Genomic DNA, 21,141 nt, shown 5'->3' with positions numbered 1-21,141 from the left:
CCCCGGTTCCTTGAGTGCACTATACAGGGCTTCCCCCCTCTGCTCTTGCGGTACTGTCTGTTGGGATTGCTGGGAGGCGGACTCGACGGGTGGTGGCTGAGGGTACTTCTGATAGGTACGGGCGACATGCTTGGGTGGGTGGGTAGGGAGGAGGGGCTCGTTGGGGGGGATGTTGGGAGATGGGGTGGGGGTATTTTGGCTGTCTCGCACACTCATGGTGGATTACTCCTGTGGATGCACTACCTAGTAGCACGGACATTATTGGGGTGAATGCTGTACAGAGGTAGCTTATGTGCCGGGGTGATTATTGCAAGATGTCCTGATTTGGCTGGGGGGAGGACTATGGGGGACGGGGATTGACTGCATTGTGTTCTGTGACCTAATAAAGTTTGTTTAAAAAAAAAAAAAAAAATCACTTCCACATGGTCACTCCCCAGCAGGTGCTCCCACTATTTCAACAAGGCGACTTTCTCTCCACTCTGGATTTTAAGGACGCCTGCTTCCATATTCCCATTCATCCAGCTCACAGAAAATCTCAGGTTCGTGGTAGATGATCAACACTACCAATTCAAGGTCCTCCTACTCGGGGTGACTACAGCACCCAGACTCTTCACCAAGTGCCTCGCAGTATTTGCGGCCCACTTAAGAAGACCGCACATTCCTGTCTTCCCTTATCTGGAAGACTGGCTCATAAAAGCCAAGTCACACAGCAGCTGTGTTCAACACACACACAAAACAATACAACTGCTTCACAACTTGGGATTCATGGTAAACCTCCCCAAATCCCATCTCCAACCGTCCAGCACACAACAGTATCTAGGAGCTACAATAGACGCTTCAAAAGCTCTAGCATACCCCAACCCAGTCGGGATGAGCACCATACAAGCTCTAGTAGGAAAGTTTCAGCCTCAACACTCACTACCAGCGCGAGTGTTCATGCAGTTAATCGGGATGATGGGCTCTTACATTCTCCTTGTCCCTTATGCAAGACTCCAAATGTGCCCCTTACAGGAGTGTTTGGCACGTCAGTGGAACCAGGCTCAATGTCAGCTACGGCCGCACCCATCGCTCTCTGCAGTGGTGGAACACACAAAACTTTTCCAAAGGGCAGCCGTTCCTCAACCCAGTTCCACAGATAGTGCTAACAGACTCATCGCTCACCGGCTGGGGAGCTCATCTTCAAACCCATACCATTCACGGCATATGGACCCCTCAACAAAAACAATTCCACATAAATTACCTGGAATTGTTGGCAATCTTCCTAGCGTTTTAAAATCTTTTCAACTCCACTTCGTAAGCAAAGCTGTCCTAGTCCGTACAGACAACATGACAGCAATGTATTGCATACAAAAACAGGGGGGGGACACACTCTGCAGATTTCACACCTAGCTCAAAGCATATGGAGATGGACCATTCCTCAAAACATATATCTCCTTGCAGAACACCTCCCAGGAGTACACAATAAACAGCAGATCCACGAATGAGAACTTCATCCTCAAGTCCTGCTTCCATTCTTTCAAATATGGGGCCACCCAGAAATAGACCTGTTCGCCACACACCAAAACGCAAAATGCCCAAGCTTTGCATCCAGGTATCCACACCCATTGTCCAAAGGCAATGCGCTATGGATGAACTGGTCAGGCACATTTGCTTACGCTTTTCCGCCTCTCCCACTCATTCCGCTAGTGGTTCGTAAACTCAAACAGCATTCCCTCACAATGGTCCTTATTGCTCCAACATGGGCCCGACAGCCATGGTTCACAACCATCTTGGAACTATCAGTAGTTCCTCATCAAAAGCTACGCCTCTCCCCCAAGCTTCTCACTCAGAACCATGGAGAGATACGGCACCCAGATCCCAATCAACTCAACCTTGTCATCTGGCACCTGAAGTTTTTAGAGTTTGGCTACCTTAATCTCCCGTCAGACTGCATGAACATCATTAAAGAGGCTAGACGTCCTACCACTAGAGCTTGCTATGCCGGAAAGTGGAAAAGATTTGTAATTAACTGTACAAATAACAAAATCACCCACTAGATGATTCTATTCAAGACATCTGTTACCTTTTGCATCTACAACAATGTAACCTAGCGTATACATCCATTACACTACATCTTGCAGCAATAGCTGCCTATCGCCAAAACAGACAACATTTGTCTTTGTTTAGGGTACCAGCTATCAAGGCATTTATGAAAGGACTTAAAAGAATAATTCCTCCTAGAGTTCCACCCTCTCCAGTATGGAACCTAAATGTGGTACTTACCAGGCTCATGGGTCCCCCATTCGAACCTATGCATAAATGCGAATTACAATTTCTCACCTGGCAAGTAGCTTTCCTGGTTGCAATCACCTCTCTCAGAAGAGTCCGTGAACTCCAAACATTAACCATACAAGAACCATTTCTCCAAATCCATCATAACAAAGTGGTTCTTTGGACTAACCCAAAATTTCGACCTCAAGTCGTCTCTGCTTTCCACCTTAACCAGTCTGTAGAACTCCCAGTGTTTTTCCCGCTACCAGACTCAGTAGCAGAACGGGCTCTTCACACGCTAGACTAAAAAAGAGCGATAGTTTACTATACTGAAATAACAAAATCCTTTAGAAAGACTAAATAACTTTTTGTGGTCTTCTCACCACCTCATAAAGGCAATCCTATCTCAAAAACAGGTATTGCAAGGTGGATTGTTAAATGCATCCAAATATGCTATGCTAAAGCCAAACGTACCTTAACCATTACCCCTAGAGCTCACTCCACACGTAAACTAGGGGCATCAATGGCATTCTTAGGGAGCATTCCCCTAGATGACATCTGCAAAGCAGCAACTTGGTCTACACCACACACGTTCACAAAACACTATTGTGTAGACGTACAAGTAAAACAACGAGCTAGTGTGGGCCAGGCTGTATTAAGAACACTTTTTCAAACCACTGCAACAGATACAGGAAGCCACCGCTAAGGCGGTAACTGCTGTATAGTCTATGCATAAGTATACGAGCTACAGCTCATGTGCCTCAAACGGAAGATGCTACTTACCAGTATTCATCTATTCTTGGCAAGTAGAGCTGTAGATTCTTATATGCCCATCCGCCTCCCCGGATACCTCTATCTGTTCCAGTATGATTTTACTCCGATATATTACACATGGGCCTCCTTTTCTATTTCTTACCAACTCCTTCATAACCCTCCATGGCAAAACAATCTGGAGATGGAGTCGATGCCCATGCGCACTATTATCCTAAGGAGAAGTCACCTACCTCGTGACTACAAAAGACTTCTTCCAAGACAAAAACAAAGTGCAAACATCCGAATCCAACACCAGATGGCGATCTATGCACAAGTATACGAATCTACAGCTCTACATGCCAAGAACAGATGCATACTGGTAAGAAGCATTTTCCTTTCCTTCATTCCTTCTGCCAGGATATGCCTACTTTATTCCCTTTAGCTAAAAAACAAATGGCATCTTCCTCAACTTCACTATTGCTATTATGACTCCTCTCTTTAAAAAGCTCCATGAATTGTTCCATCACTCAAGCAATAGAGACTGTTTGGTCCGTAGTGAGGTTCTTGCACCCCAGAGCACATTCCTCTGCTGTAGTGCTGTATAAGTGAACATTTATGTTCGATTAAGTTGTAAAATTGTAAACTATTGCCCAGTATTTTTAAACCCCATTATGTGCCTCTACAGGTTCATGCATTGGTTATTACCGGGTGTATTACACTAGGTCTGGCTACACCAAGGCTTTGCATAGTTGCCACAGCTTCTGCATACACGCTTAACCTAACGCAAGAATCTCGTTGAAATGATGGCAAGTTATCAAATATTTACGGTCCTTCCGTACCTAGCAAACAAAATAAAAAGGCAATTCCAGCTTTCAGTTTTTATCAAATAATTGCTGAAATTTCGATGCCACTTTTATGAAGACTAGAATGTCTATGCTGTCCATGAGTTCTGCAGATCGCATCCTTTAAACCAAGTCAAATGTAAATTGAGGCACAGCAGTTCTTCGGAGTGCAATGTACATCAAGCCTTGACTGTTCCAGTTAATCCCTGTAGGTAGTGCAGAGAATTAAGTAACCAAAACAAGATTTTTTGGGGTATTTATTCAAACAAAAGCCTACCTGTGTGAAACTGTTTTTAGCACTGTGCTAGCATAATGTTGAACTGCAGCATAGTTTTATTTTCTTCTGGTGCTTATCTGTTGGATATCAAAATGTTTTTCTTCCTTTCAAATTAACTTGTGCGGCGTAAAGACGCATCAAGTTTATCACTTAGACTTGGAGAAGTGCTCATCACATTAATTACCAGTTTTTATTTCTAAACTGGCAATTTGCCTTGTCAGTATTGTGTAAGTAAATCGCGCTGACTGTTTTTACCATCAGTCAGTCAGCCCTGGGCGTAGTTAGCGGAGTTTTGCTATGCGGAACTCCGCGAAGTGACAAAAAAAGGCTGCGAACTTCCACAAGGTGCGGAGTGCTGTGCGAACTGGCATCCGTGCTGGTCTTTCTGCCGCTCTGGTAGAAATTCTACCCGAGCTGCAACTCGCGCTTGCGAACGGGAACAAACCTCCGCTGCACTATCCGAAGCTGTGTTTTCTGCACTCCACGAGCTCTGCGGAGCTCGCAGTGCAGAAAACTCTGCGAACTGAGCGGAGTTCACCGCCCAGGCCTACAGACAATTCATTTTTAGTGTATCTGAGAAACTCAGGAATCTGACAGGACTTGCTAACACACACCAATAACGGTGAGTCAATGGGAATGCATTGTTTAGGTAGCAGGTAGGCGCCCTGCACAAGGTGAATGCAAAGACCGCCGTTGCTAATTACCACAACAGATGAATGATTGCCTTTGACCACTACTAATATTCACACTTGGCGCACATTCTCTGACACTCCTATAAAGCCAATAAAAAGGAAGAGGAGCGGGCAGTGGCATTACTGTGAATATCATAACCCATTAAGGACTTGCAAGTTTAGTAAATCAACAAAAGCCAGTATAACATTGACTTCTACGTTAGTAACACCAAATCCATTTGCAAACATGCCATATTGGTAACTGAACATTATACCTTCAGTGAAAAGTGGTTCTTTCTGTACTTGGCCATTCTCTCTGGCCTTCTAATGCTAGCTTGCTGTTGGTCACAAATGTCTGCTACTCTCATGCGGACTGTGGTGGCAGCCTTGCAATGACACATTCTTCTCACCCATCTTAGGGCTTATAATCAGTTACTAATGGACTGAAAACACGTGGAAATTGGCATTTTTTTTCTCCAGTTATAGCTTTTCTCTGCTTTTACCTCAGGCACTTTCTTTCAGTGTTATTTTCTTGTACTTGTCCTATTTGCCTTACGTAGCACGAGGGCGCCATTTAAGTGAATAAAATGTGAGCACATCATCGGTTTTCTCTAGTCCTGGCTTCTTCAACGAGTAGCTCGCTGACTCCCTGTAAGAAGTTCTCTTGTGTGCAGCCCAGCCTACTAAATTAGGAGCTTTTGCTTGATTGAATAAACAGGTGTACACCAAAATTGCAAAGCATGTATTCTGGAAGACACCATATCCTCATAAATTGATGTTTTCAGAAAAATAGATTTCCAAAATATATTTAAAGCTGATATTTGAGTGATAAACTGTGCTGCGTTGGGGAGACTTATTGCAAATATTACCTTGGTGTCAGGAATATAACAGCTGTGGCTTTCAGGTATAACTTGTGTTAGGAATTCCAAATTGATAAGTCTTTTTTTTTTTTTGCATTACTGCTTGCAAAACTGCCTGGTGCCCAGAGGTGGACACTACCAGTGGTCTTGCATAGGGTGGTCAATAATGTAATCGTGTCTGACCCAGTCACTATTTCAACACTAATAATAATAGATATGAAAGATTTTCATAAAACAAAGGTAGTTCCTATCACAGAAAAGGTTGGAGAAATGTTGGAGACCCCTTCTCTAGTCCTTTGTCCTTGTGATCAACGGGCACATGTTTTGACTTATTTTGTTTTGTCCAAAATACTCCCCCACTATACCCCTCATAGTATTTTGGCACTTCTACACCAATACCACCCTCTTGTATTTCCGAGACAACTTAAGTGCGGCTGTTAGATCAGAATAAACACATTGGAGCCAGAACACCTGCATTCCCCCTCTACTCTCCTCCTGGTCCTTCCCTATTATATGCCTGCTGGTGGCCTACTTACCATAGTGGCAACCTCTTTTACCTGTGCCTTCTTTCCAACTAATTTGATATTATTCCCCTGAACATGCACACCAGATAATCGCTGCCACCATGGTTACTTCCAGCCTATACTTTTATGATTTTATAACGCATTTCACAACATCTTTGACAGTTTTTATTTGGACACATAAGCCTCAGTCCTGGCCTCTATATGCGCATGCCATTCAGGTTTTAAAAATTGCATGCACTTAATCATATTCAAAAATGGTAAAAACTAACGTCTTTGACTTCCATGTGTGTAACTGGTTGTACCCAGAGTACTTTCTTTTGCTATACAGCTAAACCTTCAGATTTAAAGTACCTCACTACTTGCTTCTCTTTCCATTACATGCAAAAAGCCCAGGACCCTACATTTTCACCGTGTCACCACATGATCGTAGTGTTAGATGTAAAATCCCTATTTCTACCTAAACCAAATTACAACCTCTACCTGCTTTTTCCCTTGTCCAACTGAATTAATCAATGTATTACTCTTGGTGAACACTTCCTGCACCTCCAACACACTTTTCCCTAAATCATGACCCTGTCATTGGTTACAATACTGTCTATATTCTATCATAGCAGTTTAATCTTGGTTGTTGCTGTCGTCCTGCTAAAAAGCTCTTTCCTATCATCTTAAATATTATCTGCAGGACCTTTCCTGCCACATTTTAAAACATCTTACAAACTGTCTTCTGCCAAAGGCACCCCACTGACTGAGCTCTTATTCGTATCTCACACTTAATCCACAATGCCTCCCATTTCCACGATACCATCACACTTTTGACCTCTTGGCGTTCCTTCAATCTTGTTTACCATAGCATCTCCTCACAAGCTCAATGCTTCGCTTACCTGGCTTTCAACTAGTTTTCCTCTTGTCTAGCACCTGGACTTAAGAAATGGTTTGATTCTCCATGCTAAGCATCCATCCTTCTCATGTACTTCTCCCTCACCAACACTAAACTCTACAAATGTTTTTCCAGTCTATTGTTTATCTCAGCACAATTCTAAAACAACCATCAAGACCCGGCCCCACCTGCAGTGCAGTAAGATCTGCAAATCAACCAAGACGACCACTGTCCACAAGACCATAACAACTTGATACTAAAAGCAGCTTGGGTTTCTTTGATCTGAAATTTAGTGTCTACACTTATCCAGTTCCCCTCCCCACACCATTTGAGTTCTAGCAAGTGTACGCTTGTTTTAATTTTAAACTGTACAGCATTTCTTGTCTGAACATTTTGCTAATAGATAAAAATGCATATTTCTATCCAGTTGAGCAGGTAGATCTGTAAATTAGATTCTGTAGTAGGGGATCTCTGTGTATAGTCATAATCTATGAATAGTCCCGCCCATGTGCGGGGACCCCGGAGCAATCAAAATATCTCTTAAGCTGTCCTGCATTTGCAAACCTGCAAAGACACTTAAGAGACAGACAAAATAATACAGCCTAATAACAATATGGCTGCACTGGCCAGCACTTCATCTGAAGTGAACACAAAAGCCAAAATAAAGATTAAATGTCATTTTTATTCACATCTGACATGTTCCTTTATTGCATCACACTCCCTTCACCAAAATCCCTTTAAACAATAGAGAGGAAGGGGTGGACAGACAAGCCCTATAGGCTGTCATTATGTGTCTGCTAAAAGGATACCGTGCCTTTAAGGAACTTTCCAGAGACCCCCGGTATCCCAGGATGCACAGCCAAAGCAAGTTACTTTCAGTTCTTTTTTCCGGCTCCTGCTAGCAGGACCAGGAAGCATTGAGCTCTACCCTTTTGGGTGGATGTTTTGGACTAAAATTGGTTTTTTTAAGATAAAAGTTTGTTCATTCGTCGTCTAGAGCCTTTCTCTGCTGCATCCTGTAGTTTGGTGCAGTTTGACCCACTCTATTTTAATTAACATGGCTTTATTTGATAAATGCCCTGAGTGTGGGAGGAAAATGGCCAAGACGGACCCACATGATGTCTGTATTCTCTGCTTATCTTCACATGTCCCTGCTACATGTGACATCTGCAAGACCTTCTCCAAGAGGACCCTGAGGGACAGAGAGAAGATTTGCCTTCAGGGACAGGAGAAGCAGAGAACAGGTGGGACTTCTGGGCATGGAGGATCTCCTTCCCCTTCCTCTGCCCATGCTTCAGCCACTGGAGGGACCTCCGGGCAGAAAAAGGAGCAGAAACGACGCCTACCGGCCGGAAGATCCCGTTCGACATCGAAGACGACGACATCGACGGCGAGAGGTACAGCACCGGTGTGTTCGCCGTCGATCCAGGGCTCTGGATCTCGGCGTCCTCGACGTTCGACGTCGAGAGAGGGGCCGGCGAGACCTAGGACTAGGTCGCCGTCGAAGACTTCGCAGTCGACGTCGACACACCATCGACGTCGTACTGGCCCCGCGGACAGCGCCGCTCGCCGTCGTGGCGAGCCCGCTCATCTCCTTCGCCGTCGACTCATAGATCGACGTCGACGACATCGCCGTCGAGACACCGGCGAAGGCCGTCGAGACGAAGGAGATCGCCGTCGAGGCGACGGAGATAGCCGTCAAGGCGAAGGAGATCGCCGTCGAGGTGACATCGCTCACCGTCGACGTCGAGAGGCTCGCCGTCGAGACGAAGGCACTCGATGTCGAGGAAAGACGGGGGACGCCGTTCGACGTCGAGGGGACGCAGTTTGCGTTCAACGGCGAAGAGAAGCCGTACGAGGTCGACGCACAGTTCGACATCGAGGACGAGATCACCTGGTAACACTTCTTCAGTGATTACGATATCCAGTCGTGGATCTAGGAGAGGAGGACGCTCTCCCTCGTTCACTTCAGCCTCTTCACGGGGTAGACCCGCAAAGAAGAGAAAGGGGGACGGAAGTCCGGACAGAGCTAGTCCGGGTTCTCCTGCAAGGGGTGATGGACGGAGTGAGGCTCCAATGGACCCCCTGCCACTGCCCCCTCAGCCGCGGCTTCAGAAGACTCCTCCTCCTCCTCCTCCCCCTCCACCTGACCCCCGGCCCCCTGTGGCGCCTCCTAAGCCACCTCCGCTACCACCGCCTCCGGTGCCACAGCTCCCGCCTTCTCCGCGGCTACCAGTGGCTCCTAAGACCCCATGCAGACTGAGATCACGCTCTAGATCTCGCCGGCGGTCACGGAGTAGACACAGATCGTCCACTCACACAAGGCATGGACGACGGAGGTATAGATCTCGATCCAGAGGCACGAGGTATACGGACTCTTCTGGCACTGGACGGCTTTCCCCCACGTTATCGGAAACACCGCCTACTAGAATCTCGCCAGTGGATGATATTGCCACTTTCCAAGATGTACTGATGAGAGGGGCGGCAAAATTGGGAATCTCAGTGACAGTATCAGTTCCCCCTACCTCTGTGATATTTGAGACATTACACAAGGCGCATCTATCACGCCCCCTCCTCCCTCTGGTTCCTGGTCTGGAGGAACCAGCCATGGAGGTCTACTTGACACCAGCCGTGGTGAAGTCTGCTCCCTCAAGGTTGCAGAAGAAGTACAGGGCCCCTGATTCGGACCCGGCGTTCCTCAGGGTGGACCCACCCACGGAATCTGTCATTGTGGTTGCGGCTAGGAAACATGCCACGTCGCCCTCTTCAACAGCTCCTCCAGATAAGGAGAGTCGCAAGATGGACTCCTTGGGGAGGAGGATGTGCTCTACGTCGGCCACGACTATGAAGGCTGCTAGCGCCTCCGCTCTGCTGGGTCGCTATGACCGATCATTATGGGACTCCCTGCAACAGTTTGCTGACTCCCTGCCTAGGGATAAACGGGAAGACTTCCAGGAGGTATTGAATGAGGGCATGATGGTCTCCAACCAGATCATCAGTGCAGCGGGGGATGTGTCATTGCTGGCGGCCCATGGGTACTGTCATGGAGTACACATGAGGAGACATTCCTGGCTGAGACTTACCTCTCTAAAGCCTGAAGCGCAGCAAAAGATTGCTAACTTACCTTTCTCTGACATGACGTTGTTAGGGTCTCATGCGGATGACGAAATGGCCCGCATGAAGGCCGAAGCAGAAACCCTGAAGGCCGTGGGGTTGGAAAAACCCAAGGAACAGAAGAGATCATTCCGTTCCTATGGCAGGCGTTATTCTAAACAACGCGGCCAAGGGCGTCAGTCTGGTCAACAACAGCAACACCAGCAACAACAGTTCCCGAGGCAGTCCTTCCAAAAGCGCCAGAGGGGCAGAGGACAGCATCAATCCTCTTCGGGGAACAAAGGCCCGGCCGGGTCGAAGCCCTGAAAGGTCACTTCCCCCTCATCCGTTACCCGCTCCACTGGGTGGGGGGGGAAGTATTCAATACTACCTGGCAGAGTGGAGAACAATAACTCAAGACAAGTGGGTTCTGAATATTGTTTGCAATGGGTACAGTCTTCGTTTCACCAGCCCGCCTCCACAGATCCCACCAGTGCGCTCTCCCTACATGGTGCGAGAGCTCCAGTGGGAGGCGGACATTCTGTTAAAGAAGAAGGCGATAGAGACTGTTCCTTTGAGGCAAAAAGGAAAAGGTCTTTACTCAAGGTTCTTTCTCGTCAGAAAAAAGGACAAGAACGAGTTCAGGCCTATTCTAGATCTGCGTCAAGCAAACAAGTGGATCCGCAGAGAAAAGTTCCGTATGTTGTCCCTGCATCAGATTTACCCTCAGTTGCATCGAGGAGACTGGCTGTGCGCCATAAATCTGCAGGACGCTTACTTTCATGTGCCGATCGCACAAAAGCATCGCAAGTTCCTGATGTTTCTGGTAGGCAACAACCATTACCAGTATACAGTACTCCCGTTTGGTCTGAAGTCTGCTCCAAGGACGTTCTCCAAGTGCATGGCAGTGGTGGCGGCACACTTGTGGAAGAACAAAGTGTTTGTGTATCCATACCTGGACGATTGGCTGATCAAAGCTTCCACGTACCAGGAAGCCCAGTGTCATTTCAACAGGACAGCTGCCTTGCTTCATTGCCTGGGACTGCACATCAACATGACTAAGTCAGTGCCGATCCCTGTGCAGTGTCTCCAGTACTTGGGGGCCTCAGTCAATACTTTGAACGCAAGCGTGTGTCCTTCGGAGGAGAGCCGCTTATCTATCCGTTGGAAGGCCCTGCACCTCCTCTCAGCCCACTCTCCTGCAGTGAGGACGGTGGCCTCTTTACTGGGATCAATGGCTTCATGCATCTTTCTCACCCCCAATGCACGTCTGCATATGAGGCCTCTGCAGGAATGTCTGGAGGATCAATGGGACCAGAGGCGGGGGCGTTGGGAGGACAAGATTCATCTGTCCCAACACGCTCTACAGTCTCTGAAATGGTGGTGCTCCTCAGAGAATGTCTGCAAGGGGACTCCCTTTCACAAGGATATTCCGGTCCAGACCATAGTGACCGATGCGTCTCTCCAGGGCTGGGGAGCGCATTCGGGCCCTCTTCAGATTCAGGGGATATGGTCACAGACGGAGATGACTTACCACATCAACTTTTTGGAACTCAGAGCAGTACACTTGGCCCTGAAGGCGTTCCATCCCTCCTTCAAGACGAACTCCCTGCTAGTTCAGACGGACAATACTACTACCATGTATTACCTCAACAAGCAGGAGGGCTCCCGTTCACGCACGCTGTCTCGGGAGGCACAGACGATCAGGAATTGGCTGGTGGCCAGGGACCTAACGATCAACGCAACCCATCTGCCGGGAGTGCAGAATGCCCAAGCCGATGCGCTCAGCAGGCTCGTTCAAGAAAATCACGAGTGGGTGCTAAACGACGACGTGCTAAGAGACGTCTTCGCAGAGTGGGGCACTCCGGATATCGATCTGTTCGCTACGGCAGAAAACAGCAAATGCTGCGACTTCGCGTCCAGGTACTACCAACCAGGGACGCTGGGGAATGCACTATGGATCAGCTGGTCGAACAGCTTTCTCTACGCCTTTCCACCCATTCCCCCGATTCCGGCGGTGCTGATCAAGCTGTCGCAATCCAGAGCCAGGATGATCCTGATTGCTCCGGAGTGGCCGAGGCAATGGTGGTTCGCCGACCTTCTTCACCGGTCTGTTCTACCACACCGGCGCCTGCCGTGTCGGCCGGACCTTCTCACGAAATTCGGAGGACAGATGGTTCACCCCAATCTCTCGTCCTTGAGTTTGGCAGCATGGCTCCTGAGCTAGTACAGTATGGACACTTGAACCTACCTCATGACTGAATGGAGATCTTGAAAGAGGCGACTAGGACTTCTTACGCCTATAAGTGGAAGAGATTCTGCTTATGGTGCACGGCAAAGGACATCGACCCTACATCCTGTAAAGAAGATGTTATTCTGCCTTACCTGCTGCAGTTAGCTCAATCTGGGCTTAACTTTCAGTCTATTAAAGTTCATCTCGCAGCTTTGACTGTGTATAGAAAGGGCCCTTCCCAAACCTCATTTTTTCAAATCCCTGTGATTAAAGATTTTTTGGGGGGTTTGCTTAAGGTGTTTCCCCCTGTTAGACGACCTTCTCCACCATGGGAATTGAACGTGGTGTTGTCCAGATTAATGAGGGAGCCTTTTGAGCCTATTCATAAGGCTTCTTTGCAGCATTTGTCCTCGAAGGCTGCCTTCCTTGTGGCCATTACATCGGCCAGGAGAGTAAGTGAGATTCAGGCTCTGTGATGTCAAGGGCCGTATACTGTATTCCATGCTTCTAAAGTGGTAATGCGTACTCATCCTCAGTTTTTACCTAAAGTGATATCTGATTTCTATGTAAATCAAATGATAACTTTGCCTACATTTTTTCAGCATCCCTCCTCTCCGGCGGAGAGGTCTCTGCATTCACTAGATGTGCGTAGAGTGTTGAAATTCTATCTAGATAAGACAAAAAACATCCGCAGGTCGGATCAACTGTTTGTAAATTATGGTTCGGTAAGAACTGGTCTAGCTACCTCGAAACAGTCCATCTCCAGATGGATTGTGTCCTGTATTCAGCTCTGTTATCAGAAAGCTAATAAGACGTTGGGGGTAAGCCTACAGCGCATTCGACTAGGGGCAAAGCAGCGACTACAGCTTTGCTTAGGAATGTTCCAATCGCTGACATTTGTAAGGCTGCCACCTGGAAGTCGGTCCATACGTTTACAAAGCATTACTGCCTGGACTCTGATGCTAGGGCAGATGCGCAGGTTGGACAGGCTTCGCTGAGGAATTTGTTTGCACAGTGATTTGTTGGTGTTCGGTTTTTACTCCACCGCTGTTTATTGGTTGGGATGGGCTTGCCATTCTATTCATAGATTATGACTATACACAGAGATCCCCTACTACAGAAGGAGTAGTTTCTTACCTGTAACTCCAGTTCTGTAGTAGGGGTATCTCTGTTATAGTCATAAGCGACCCTCCATCCTCCCCGGTGGAGTAAACTGACAGTATCAGGCCTGTTATACACCTTCAAAAAGAACTGAAAGTAACTTGCTTTGGCTGTGCATCCTGGGATACCGGGGGTCTCTGGAGAGTTCCTTAAAGGCACGGTATCCTTTTAGCAGACACATAATGACAGCTTATAGGGCTTGTCTGTCCACCCCTTCCTCTCTATTGTTTAAAGGGATTTTGGTGAAGGGAGTGTGATACAATAAAGGAACATGTCCGATGTGAATAAAAATGACATTTAAACTTTATTTTGGCTTTTGTGTTCACTTCAGATGAAGTGCTGGCCAGTGCAGCCATATTGTTGTTAGACTGTATTATTTTGTCTGTCTCTTAAGTGTCTTTGCAGGTTTGCAAATGCAGGACAGCTTAAGAGATATTTTGATTGCTCCGGGGTCCCCGCACATGGGTGGGACTATTCATAGATTATGACTATAACAGAGATACCCCTACTACAGAACTGGAGTTACAGGTAAGAAACTACTCCTGCTATCTTAATAGGAAAGCCCTTCGCATTGCTCCATAGAAATAAGGTGGCGTTGCCACAGGTAATTTTCAACTTTAATGTTCATCAAATGAATGAGATAGTAGTTTCCTCCTGGATACCACAGTTACCAATAAAAGGTTTACTAGCCATTTGTCAGAAAGATGTTCCACTATTGCTCTGAAGTTGCAGTCCTCCATTCCTAGTTTGTAGAAGTTGGGCTCGCGCTAAATTGGAGCACAAGTTTCGATTTAAAAAAAATCAAAATTGATTGCCTCCTACATTTACTTTGCCTTTGCTATATCTCGTGGAAGAGGTAATAGATAAGTATGTCTTCAATATAGTCTGTGAAAATGTCATAAGAAATCAGTAGCTGGCTTTTTCTTTATTTTTTCCATAACTAATAGAGGATGACCTTAACAATCAAATCGGAAGCGAGGAAGGAAAGCTCAATGCATTGATCTTTCATAGGGACAATCCATGCTTTTAACACAGATAGTTGTTTTTCTTCCTTAGGATGTTATACCTCAGGCCTTATTGGATCAGTATATATCCATGACTGATCCATCTCGTGCACAGACTGTTGACACAGAGATTGCTAAACACTGTGCCTACAGCCTTCCAGGTGTGGCACTGACACTCGGGAGGCAAAACTGGCACTGTCTACGAGACACCTACGAGACACTGGCTTCAGACATGCAGGTATGTCAGTTTGTTGAAATGTATTCTAGCTAAACAATCACTAACCCTTTTAGTTTTTCTTTTGCTATTTTGTAAAGGCCAGTGTTATATGCTAGAATTTAAAACGTGTTGCAAATTGTTGTCACTGATGATGCACTGTTTGAATTATTGTTCCGTGAGTTAAATCTGTTAAAAACGCGGCAGCGTTCACGCTCTGTGAACATTTGTTTGAATACTGAAGGGGAAATCGTGGTTCTTCTGACCAGCTCACAAAAGGCTTCATGGGTAACTTAGGTTAGGCATTCTTCTAAAGTGACCTTAGAGGGAGAAAACAGTTCCCTTCTTACCTAACTAATTGCTTCACTTTTGAATCTTTTACAAACTTGCATGTTTTTTTTTCTTATTTTGCTGATTACGGTGTACCTCAGTTGTGCTGGAAGTTTTGCAGCGTGAATCTTTCTGGATTCACTATGCTGTGCATTATTCCGCGATCTTGTGGTTGGGTCCGGATTCGTAGTCTTTCCTTTGTTTTTTTTTTTTTTTTTTCGTAGCCCAGGTGGGCGTCAACGTCCACCATTTGGTGCACCTCCCGTGACGTCGTCGTGCTTCCTGCGGAAGTCCCACCTTTGGGGCGCCATCTTCAGATTCTTTTTTCCGCCGTTGGGTCTGGATCGTCATCGGGAAGCTCCAGAAGTTCACTCGGAGGAAGAAGGAAGAAAAGCGAGTTTCATCGATAGAATCAAGAGAAGACATCAGGAAAGAACAGATTTCGACAGGAACGCGAAGAAAAAGGACCAGCGAGCCTTTTTCTTTGACAACCTTGGAGAATGCACGCTCAGAGACCCTGAGCGAAATGGACAAGACGCCATTCAAGTTCTGCCCAAACTGCCACCACAAGTTCGCGCAGAAAGACCTGCATCCGGTCTGCAACCTCTGCCTGCCGGTGGATCATCAGAGTATCGACTGCAACGCCTGCTCAGTCTTCGCGCCGAAGACACTCAGGGTGAGAGAGAGGCAGAGGAGAGCCAACGCCAACATGGAGGGCCAAGGAAAACCCCCGACACTCTACGCGCTGGGCCTCGACACGGACGACGAGGACAACGTCGCCGAGACAGCCGAAAACTTCACGGTCGTAGAGACCGACAAGAAAAAAGAAGACGAGGTAAGAGAATCGTCGAGCGCAAATCAAAAAACACCTCGAAAACACGAGGGTGACTCGAGAAAAACTGAGTCAAGGTCCACGAAGGGAGCCCCGGCGCCGAAAACTTCGACGTCCAAAGGGGGAACTTCGGACAAAAGGCCCAGCGGATCCTTACAAAAGGACTCCCTGGCGCAGAAAGACGCCGAAAGGCAAGGGTCGTCGAAATCATCCCATGAAACGGGCCGATCGACGCAGAAAGAACGTTCGACGTCGACGCAAGTTTCATCGAAAAGACCCGCGGTCGACGCCGAAAGCATCTCCGAAATGGAGAAAAAGAAGAGGCGGCTCGAGGCCGAAATGGAGAACATCCTTCAAAGGAAGAAGGAGTTCGACGCCAGGATGAAGGAATTCAAGATTCCAACGGTTTCATCGGCGGACGTCGTCGAAGTCGAGGATGAGTTCGACGCCGAAGGGCTGACAAGGGACCTCGAAGAGGAAGAGGAGCCCTATTATGAGGAAGAAGCCGAGGAAGAAGACCAACAATCGTTCTTCGAATCGGCGACATCTACCGGCAACGACGTCGAATGGCAAGATCTCGACACCGAAAACCCGGAGGAGGCCGTGGACACGTACCCCTCGAGGCCTTCGCCACCCGACGACATCGGGGTGTACAATATGGTGGTGAAGAGCGCAGCAATGGCCTTCGGCGTCAAACTCGACGAGGAGAGGCCGAAAGCAGATTTTCTCGTCGAAACACTGCTCCCCATCCAGACTAGGAGCCAGTTCCTCCCCATGCTACAAAGCGTGATGAACCAGGGGAGAGAAGCCTTCAAGGAGCCTGCCACCTGTCGGTCGATCACGCCCAGGACAGAGAAAAAGTACAAACACTCCTCCCTGGACCCACCTTACATCAAGGGTAGCGTCACCGCAGACTCCATCATTGCCTCCACGGCCAGGAGAAGGGCCAACGTGCCAGCAACCTCGGGCCCACCTCCAGATAAAGAGAGCAGGAGAATCGACCTCACAGGCAGAAAGGTCGAGAGGAACGCCGCAATGCACTGGCGCATGGCGAATTCAAATGCACTCCTAAATAGACACCAGTACCAACACTGGGATGAAATGGGGGAGCTAGTAAAGCACCTCCCCGAAGAATACCGCCAGAGAGCCTCTCACCTGGTAGATGAAGGCAAGAACATCGCCAACTCCTGTATAAAGACGGCGTTGGATGGGGCAGAGACTTCAGCAAGACTCATGGCCATAGGGGTCACAGAAAGGAGGCATGCATGGCTAAGAATCTCGGGATTCAAACCGGAAGTGCAGAACAACATCCTTGGCACCCCCTTTAACGGAGAGACACTGTTCGGAGCAACGGTGGACGAGAAGCTCACACAGCTCAAGAAGGAGAACGAGACAGCGAGGTCCATGGGGGCCCTACAGCTGAGGGGAATGAGACGAGGAAATCCCTCGAGGAGACCCTACGGTAGGGGTGGAAGCCAACAGGGGACGTCGCACCAGGCGTTCCAACAAGGTCAGCAGGGCGAAGGTCACGGACAAAGTCAGCAGAAGCAAAGCTGGCAATATCAACCTCGGGGCCAGTCCTTTCGAGGGAGAGGGAACGGACGTGGCCAAAGGAGGAGAGGGGGCGATCAGCCCTCCTCAAAGTGACTCAGCACGCAAGAAGACGCCCACCCTCGTCAGGCCCCCAAGGGTGAGGCGCAAAAAGGTGTCATCAGGGGGAAGAGAAGATTCAAGAGCCTACGAGCATACGTCACCGGTAGGCGGAAGGCTGAGGTTCTACCTTCAGGAGTGGCGGCGCATAACCACAGACAAGTGGATACGGAACATCGTGCAGTACGGATACTGCGTAGACTTGGAGAAAAGACCTCCAAACAGAAAGCCGAAGGGAAGGCAGAGATCGGCCCAAGAACTGGCAATACTCAGAGAAGAAACACGGAAACTCCTGCAAAAGGGAGCCATAGAGACAGTGCCGTTCAGGGAACGCAACAAAGGGGTCTACTCAAACTACTTCGTGGTTCCGAAGGTAGACGGAGACCTCAGACCCATACTGGACCTCCGGTACCTAAACAAGTTCGTCAAAACACAAAGGTTCAAAATGACTTCACTGCAGGAGGTACTGCCACAGATAAGAGAAGGGGACTTCATGGTCACCGTGGACCTCAAAGATGCCTACCTTCACATCCCAATCAACAGAAGGCACAAGGGCCTTCTAAGATTCAACATCGAACAGGAACACTACCAGTTCACAACCCTGGCCTTCGGATTAAAATCAGCGCCAAGGGTCTTTACAAAATGCCTGTCGGCGGTAGCTGCACACCTACGAAAGCAGGGAATACACGTATACCCCTACTTGGACGACTGGCTGGTCAAAGCAAACTCACGCGAGAAGTGCGAGAGGCACGCAAAACGCGTAACAGACACCCTCACAAATCTGGGGTTTTCCATCCACTGGGGAAAATCGTCGCTGGAACCGGAGCAGGTAAAGATTTTCCTGGGGGCAAAGATCAACTCCCTACACAATACGGTTGTGCCCAGCGACAGGAGGACAGATACTCTACTGAAGGAGACGCAGCTCTACCAGAAGGGGCGAGCTCTGACAGTGAGGGCGGTGAGCAAGATGATGGGAATGATGGCGTCCTGTATCCAGCTGGTGCCGAATGTACGCCTACACATGAGACCATTCCAGGAATGGCTGCAACAGCAATGGTCACAAGCAAACGGAAGTTGGGAGGATCTAGTGGTTGTTACGCACGCAGTGCAGGAGGAGATAACTTGGTGGAACAGAGACAACATAACAACGGGGAGAAGCCTGACACCACCAAGCCCAACAGTGACCATTACCACGGACGCATCACAGAAGGGATGGGGAGCGCACATGGACAACCTCAGGGTGAGGGGTCTATGGGCTCCAGCGGACGCGGTCCGCCACATCAACTACCTCGAGTTGAAAACGATACTGCTAGCCCTGAAGGCATTCCAGAAACACCTGTTCGGCCAGAGAGTGTTGATACAGACAGACAACACCACGGCGATGTTCTACATCAACAAACAAGGGGGGACACAGTCGTTCCCCCTCTCATCCCTAGCTCAGGAGATTTGGAGATGGGCCATACCTCTCAAGATAGATCTCCTGGCAATTCACCTGCCAGGGAAGGACAATGTGGAGGCAGACTGGCTGAGCAGGCAGACCTCAGCATCGCACGAGTGGGAGCTCAATGGCCAGGAAACGGAAAAAATCTTCCAGAAATGGGGGACTCCCACAATAGACCTGTTTGCAACACGCCACAATGCAAAATGCCGAAGCTTCGCGTCCAGGCAACCAGATCAGCAATCCAGGGGAAATGCCCTATGGATAAGCTGGTGGAGGACATTTGCCTACGCCTTTCCACCGATACCCCTGTTGCACAGAGTGCTAGAGAAGTGCAGAACCAGCAACATGACTCTGATCCTGGTGGCTCCACAGTGGGCGAGGCAGACATGGTTCTCACAGATTCAAGAAATGGCGCAAGGCAATCCGTACAGGTTCGAGAGGAGAAAGGACCTGCTCTCAATGCAAAACGGAGAGGTCCTGCACCCAGAGCCAGAGAGCCTCAACCTGGCAGCATGGCTCCTGAAGACCTAGAGTTCGCACACCTAAAGTTGCCTCAGAGCACCATGCGAGTGCTACGGGAGGCAAGGAAACCTACTACAAGAAAGTGCTACAGCGCAAAGTGGAAGAGATTCACGGTGTGGTGCAGGAAAAAGGGACTGCAAAACAGGATGACAAGAGACTCAACTGTGCTGAGGTACCTCACTCACCTTCTAAAGAGTAACCTCTGCTCGAGCTCCCTAAGGGTACACCTAGCAGCGATCGTTGCCTACACCAGAGGTGAGAAAGGTGGAAGTTTCTTCACCTCGCAGGTGGTGAAGAGATTCATGGAGGGAGCCAAAAGAATGGCACCCCCGAAAAGGTTGCCGCCGCCGGCATGGAATTTAAACGTGGTTCTGACGGAGCTCATGAAGGCGCCGTTTGAACCCATTCACAAAGCCACTCTACAAATGTTGACGATGAAAACTGCCTTTCTAGTGGCCATTACCTCACTACGCAGGGTGAGCGAGCTCCAAGCACTAACGCTACAGGAGCCCTACATTCAAATTCACAAAGACAGGGTGGTCCTCAGGACGGACCCCCACTTCATGCCCAAGGTAGTGTCGGCGTTCCACATGAACCAGACTATCCAGATACCGAGTTTCTTCCAGAACCCGACTACAAACGCAGAGAAGGCCCTGCACACCCTCGACGCCAGAAGAGCGGTGATGCACTACATTGAAAGAACCAAGGAACTCAGGAAGTCGAAGCAGCTGTTTGTGTCCTTTGCTACCAGCTTCATGGGTAGACCAGTGACCAAGGGCACCATCGCTAGGTGGATTGCCCTCACTATTCAATTCTGTCACAAACAGGCTGGACAGGAGCTAACGGAGGGGGCCCAAGCCCACTCCACAAGGAAGAAGGGGGCCACAGTTGCCTTCCTGGCAAACACGCCCATCCAAGACATTTGTCTCGCAGCAACTTGGGCATCTGTGCACACGTTCACAAAGCACTACTGCGTGGACATTCAAATGAATAAGGAAGCACAGGTCGGACAGAAGGTGCTACAACACATTTTCAACGACCAGCGATCATCTTCCACCCAGCCACCACAGAAATAGGAAAACCGCTACAAAATCTATGCACAGCATAGTGAATCCAGAAAGATTCACGCTGCAAAACGAAAAGTTTCTTACCTGTCGGTGTAGTTTTGCAGCTTGAAGATCTTTCTGGATTCACTAGCGAACCCACCCACCTCCGCCAAGAAGATGAGGCTGGAGGAAGAGGGGGTGAAATGGATAGGATCAAGAAGTGGAAACGTACAGAAATATGGACAAAAGGATTAATCAATCGCCTAGGGTTAAAAAAAAAAAAAAAAAAAAATAGAAAAAACAGGGGAAAAAGAACCCGAAGATGGCGCCCCAAAGGTGGGACTTCCGCAGGAAGCACGACGACGTCACGGGAGGTGCACCAAATGGTGGACGTCGACGCCCACCTGGGCTACGAAAAAAAAAAAAAAAAAACAAAGGAAAGACTACGAATCCGGACCCAACCACAAGATCGCGGAATAATGCACAGCATAGTGAATCCAGAAAGATCTTCAAGCTGCAAAACTACACCGACAGGTAAGAAACTTTTCGTTCTCAGAAGTG

The 21,141-nt window shown here is 48.3% G+C and overlaps 1 protein-coding gene across 4 annotated transcripts in view; it reads left to right on the top strand.

Moving 5' to 3' along the window:
* Positions 1–21,141, top strand: part of PPP4R1 (protein phosphatase 4 regulatory subunit 1) — an 803,115-nt gene that overhangs the window by 532,778 nt on the left and 249,196 nt on the right. For all 4 annotated transcript variants that reach the window (XM_085607334.1, XM_085607333.1, XM_085607331.1 and 1 more), the window contains exon 14: positions 14,598–14,783. In XM_085607334.1, coding sequence (XP_085463460.1) covers positions 14,598–14,783 — 186 coding nt within the window. The remainder of the gene's footprint in view (positions 1–14,597; positions 14,784–21,141) is intronic.

Source organism: Triturus cristatus, chromosome 5_2 (assembly GCF_964204655.1).
Source record: "Triturus cristatus chromosome 5_2, aTriCri1.1, whole genome shotgun sequence".
NCBI lineage: Eukaryota > Metazoa > Chordata > Amphibia > Caudata > Salamandridae > Triturus > Triturus cristatus.
Note: the sequence above shows the minus strand (reverse complement) of the source record. Positions and strands in the feature narration are given on the sequence as shown.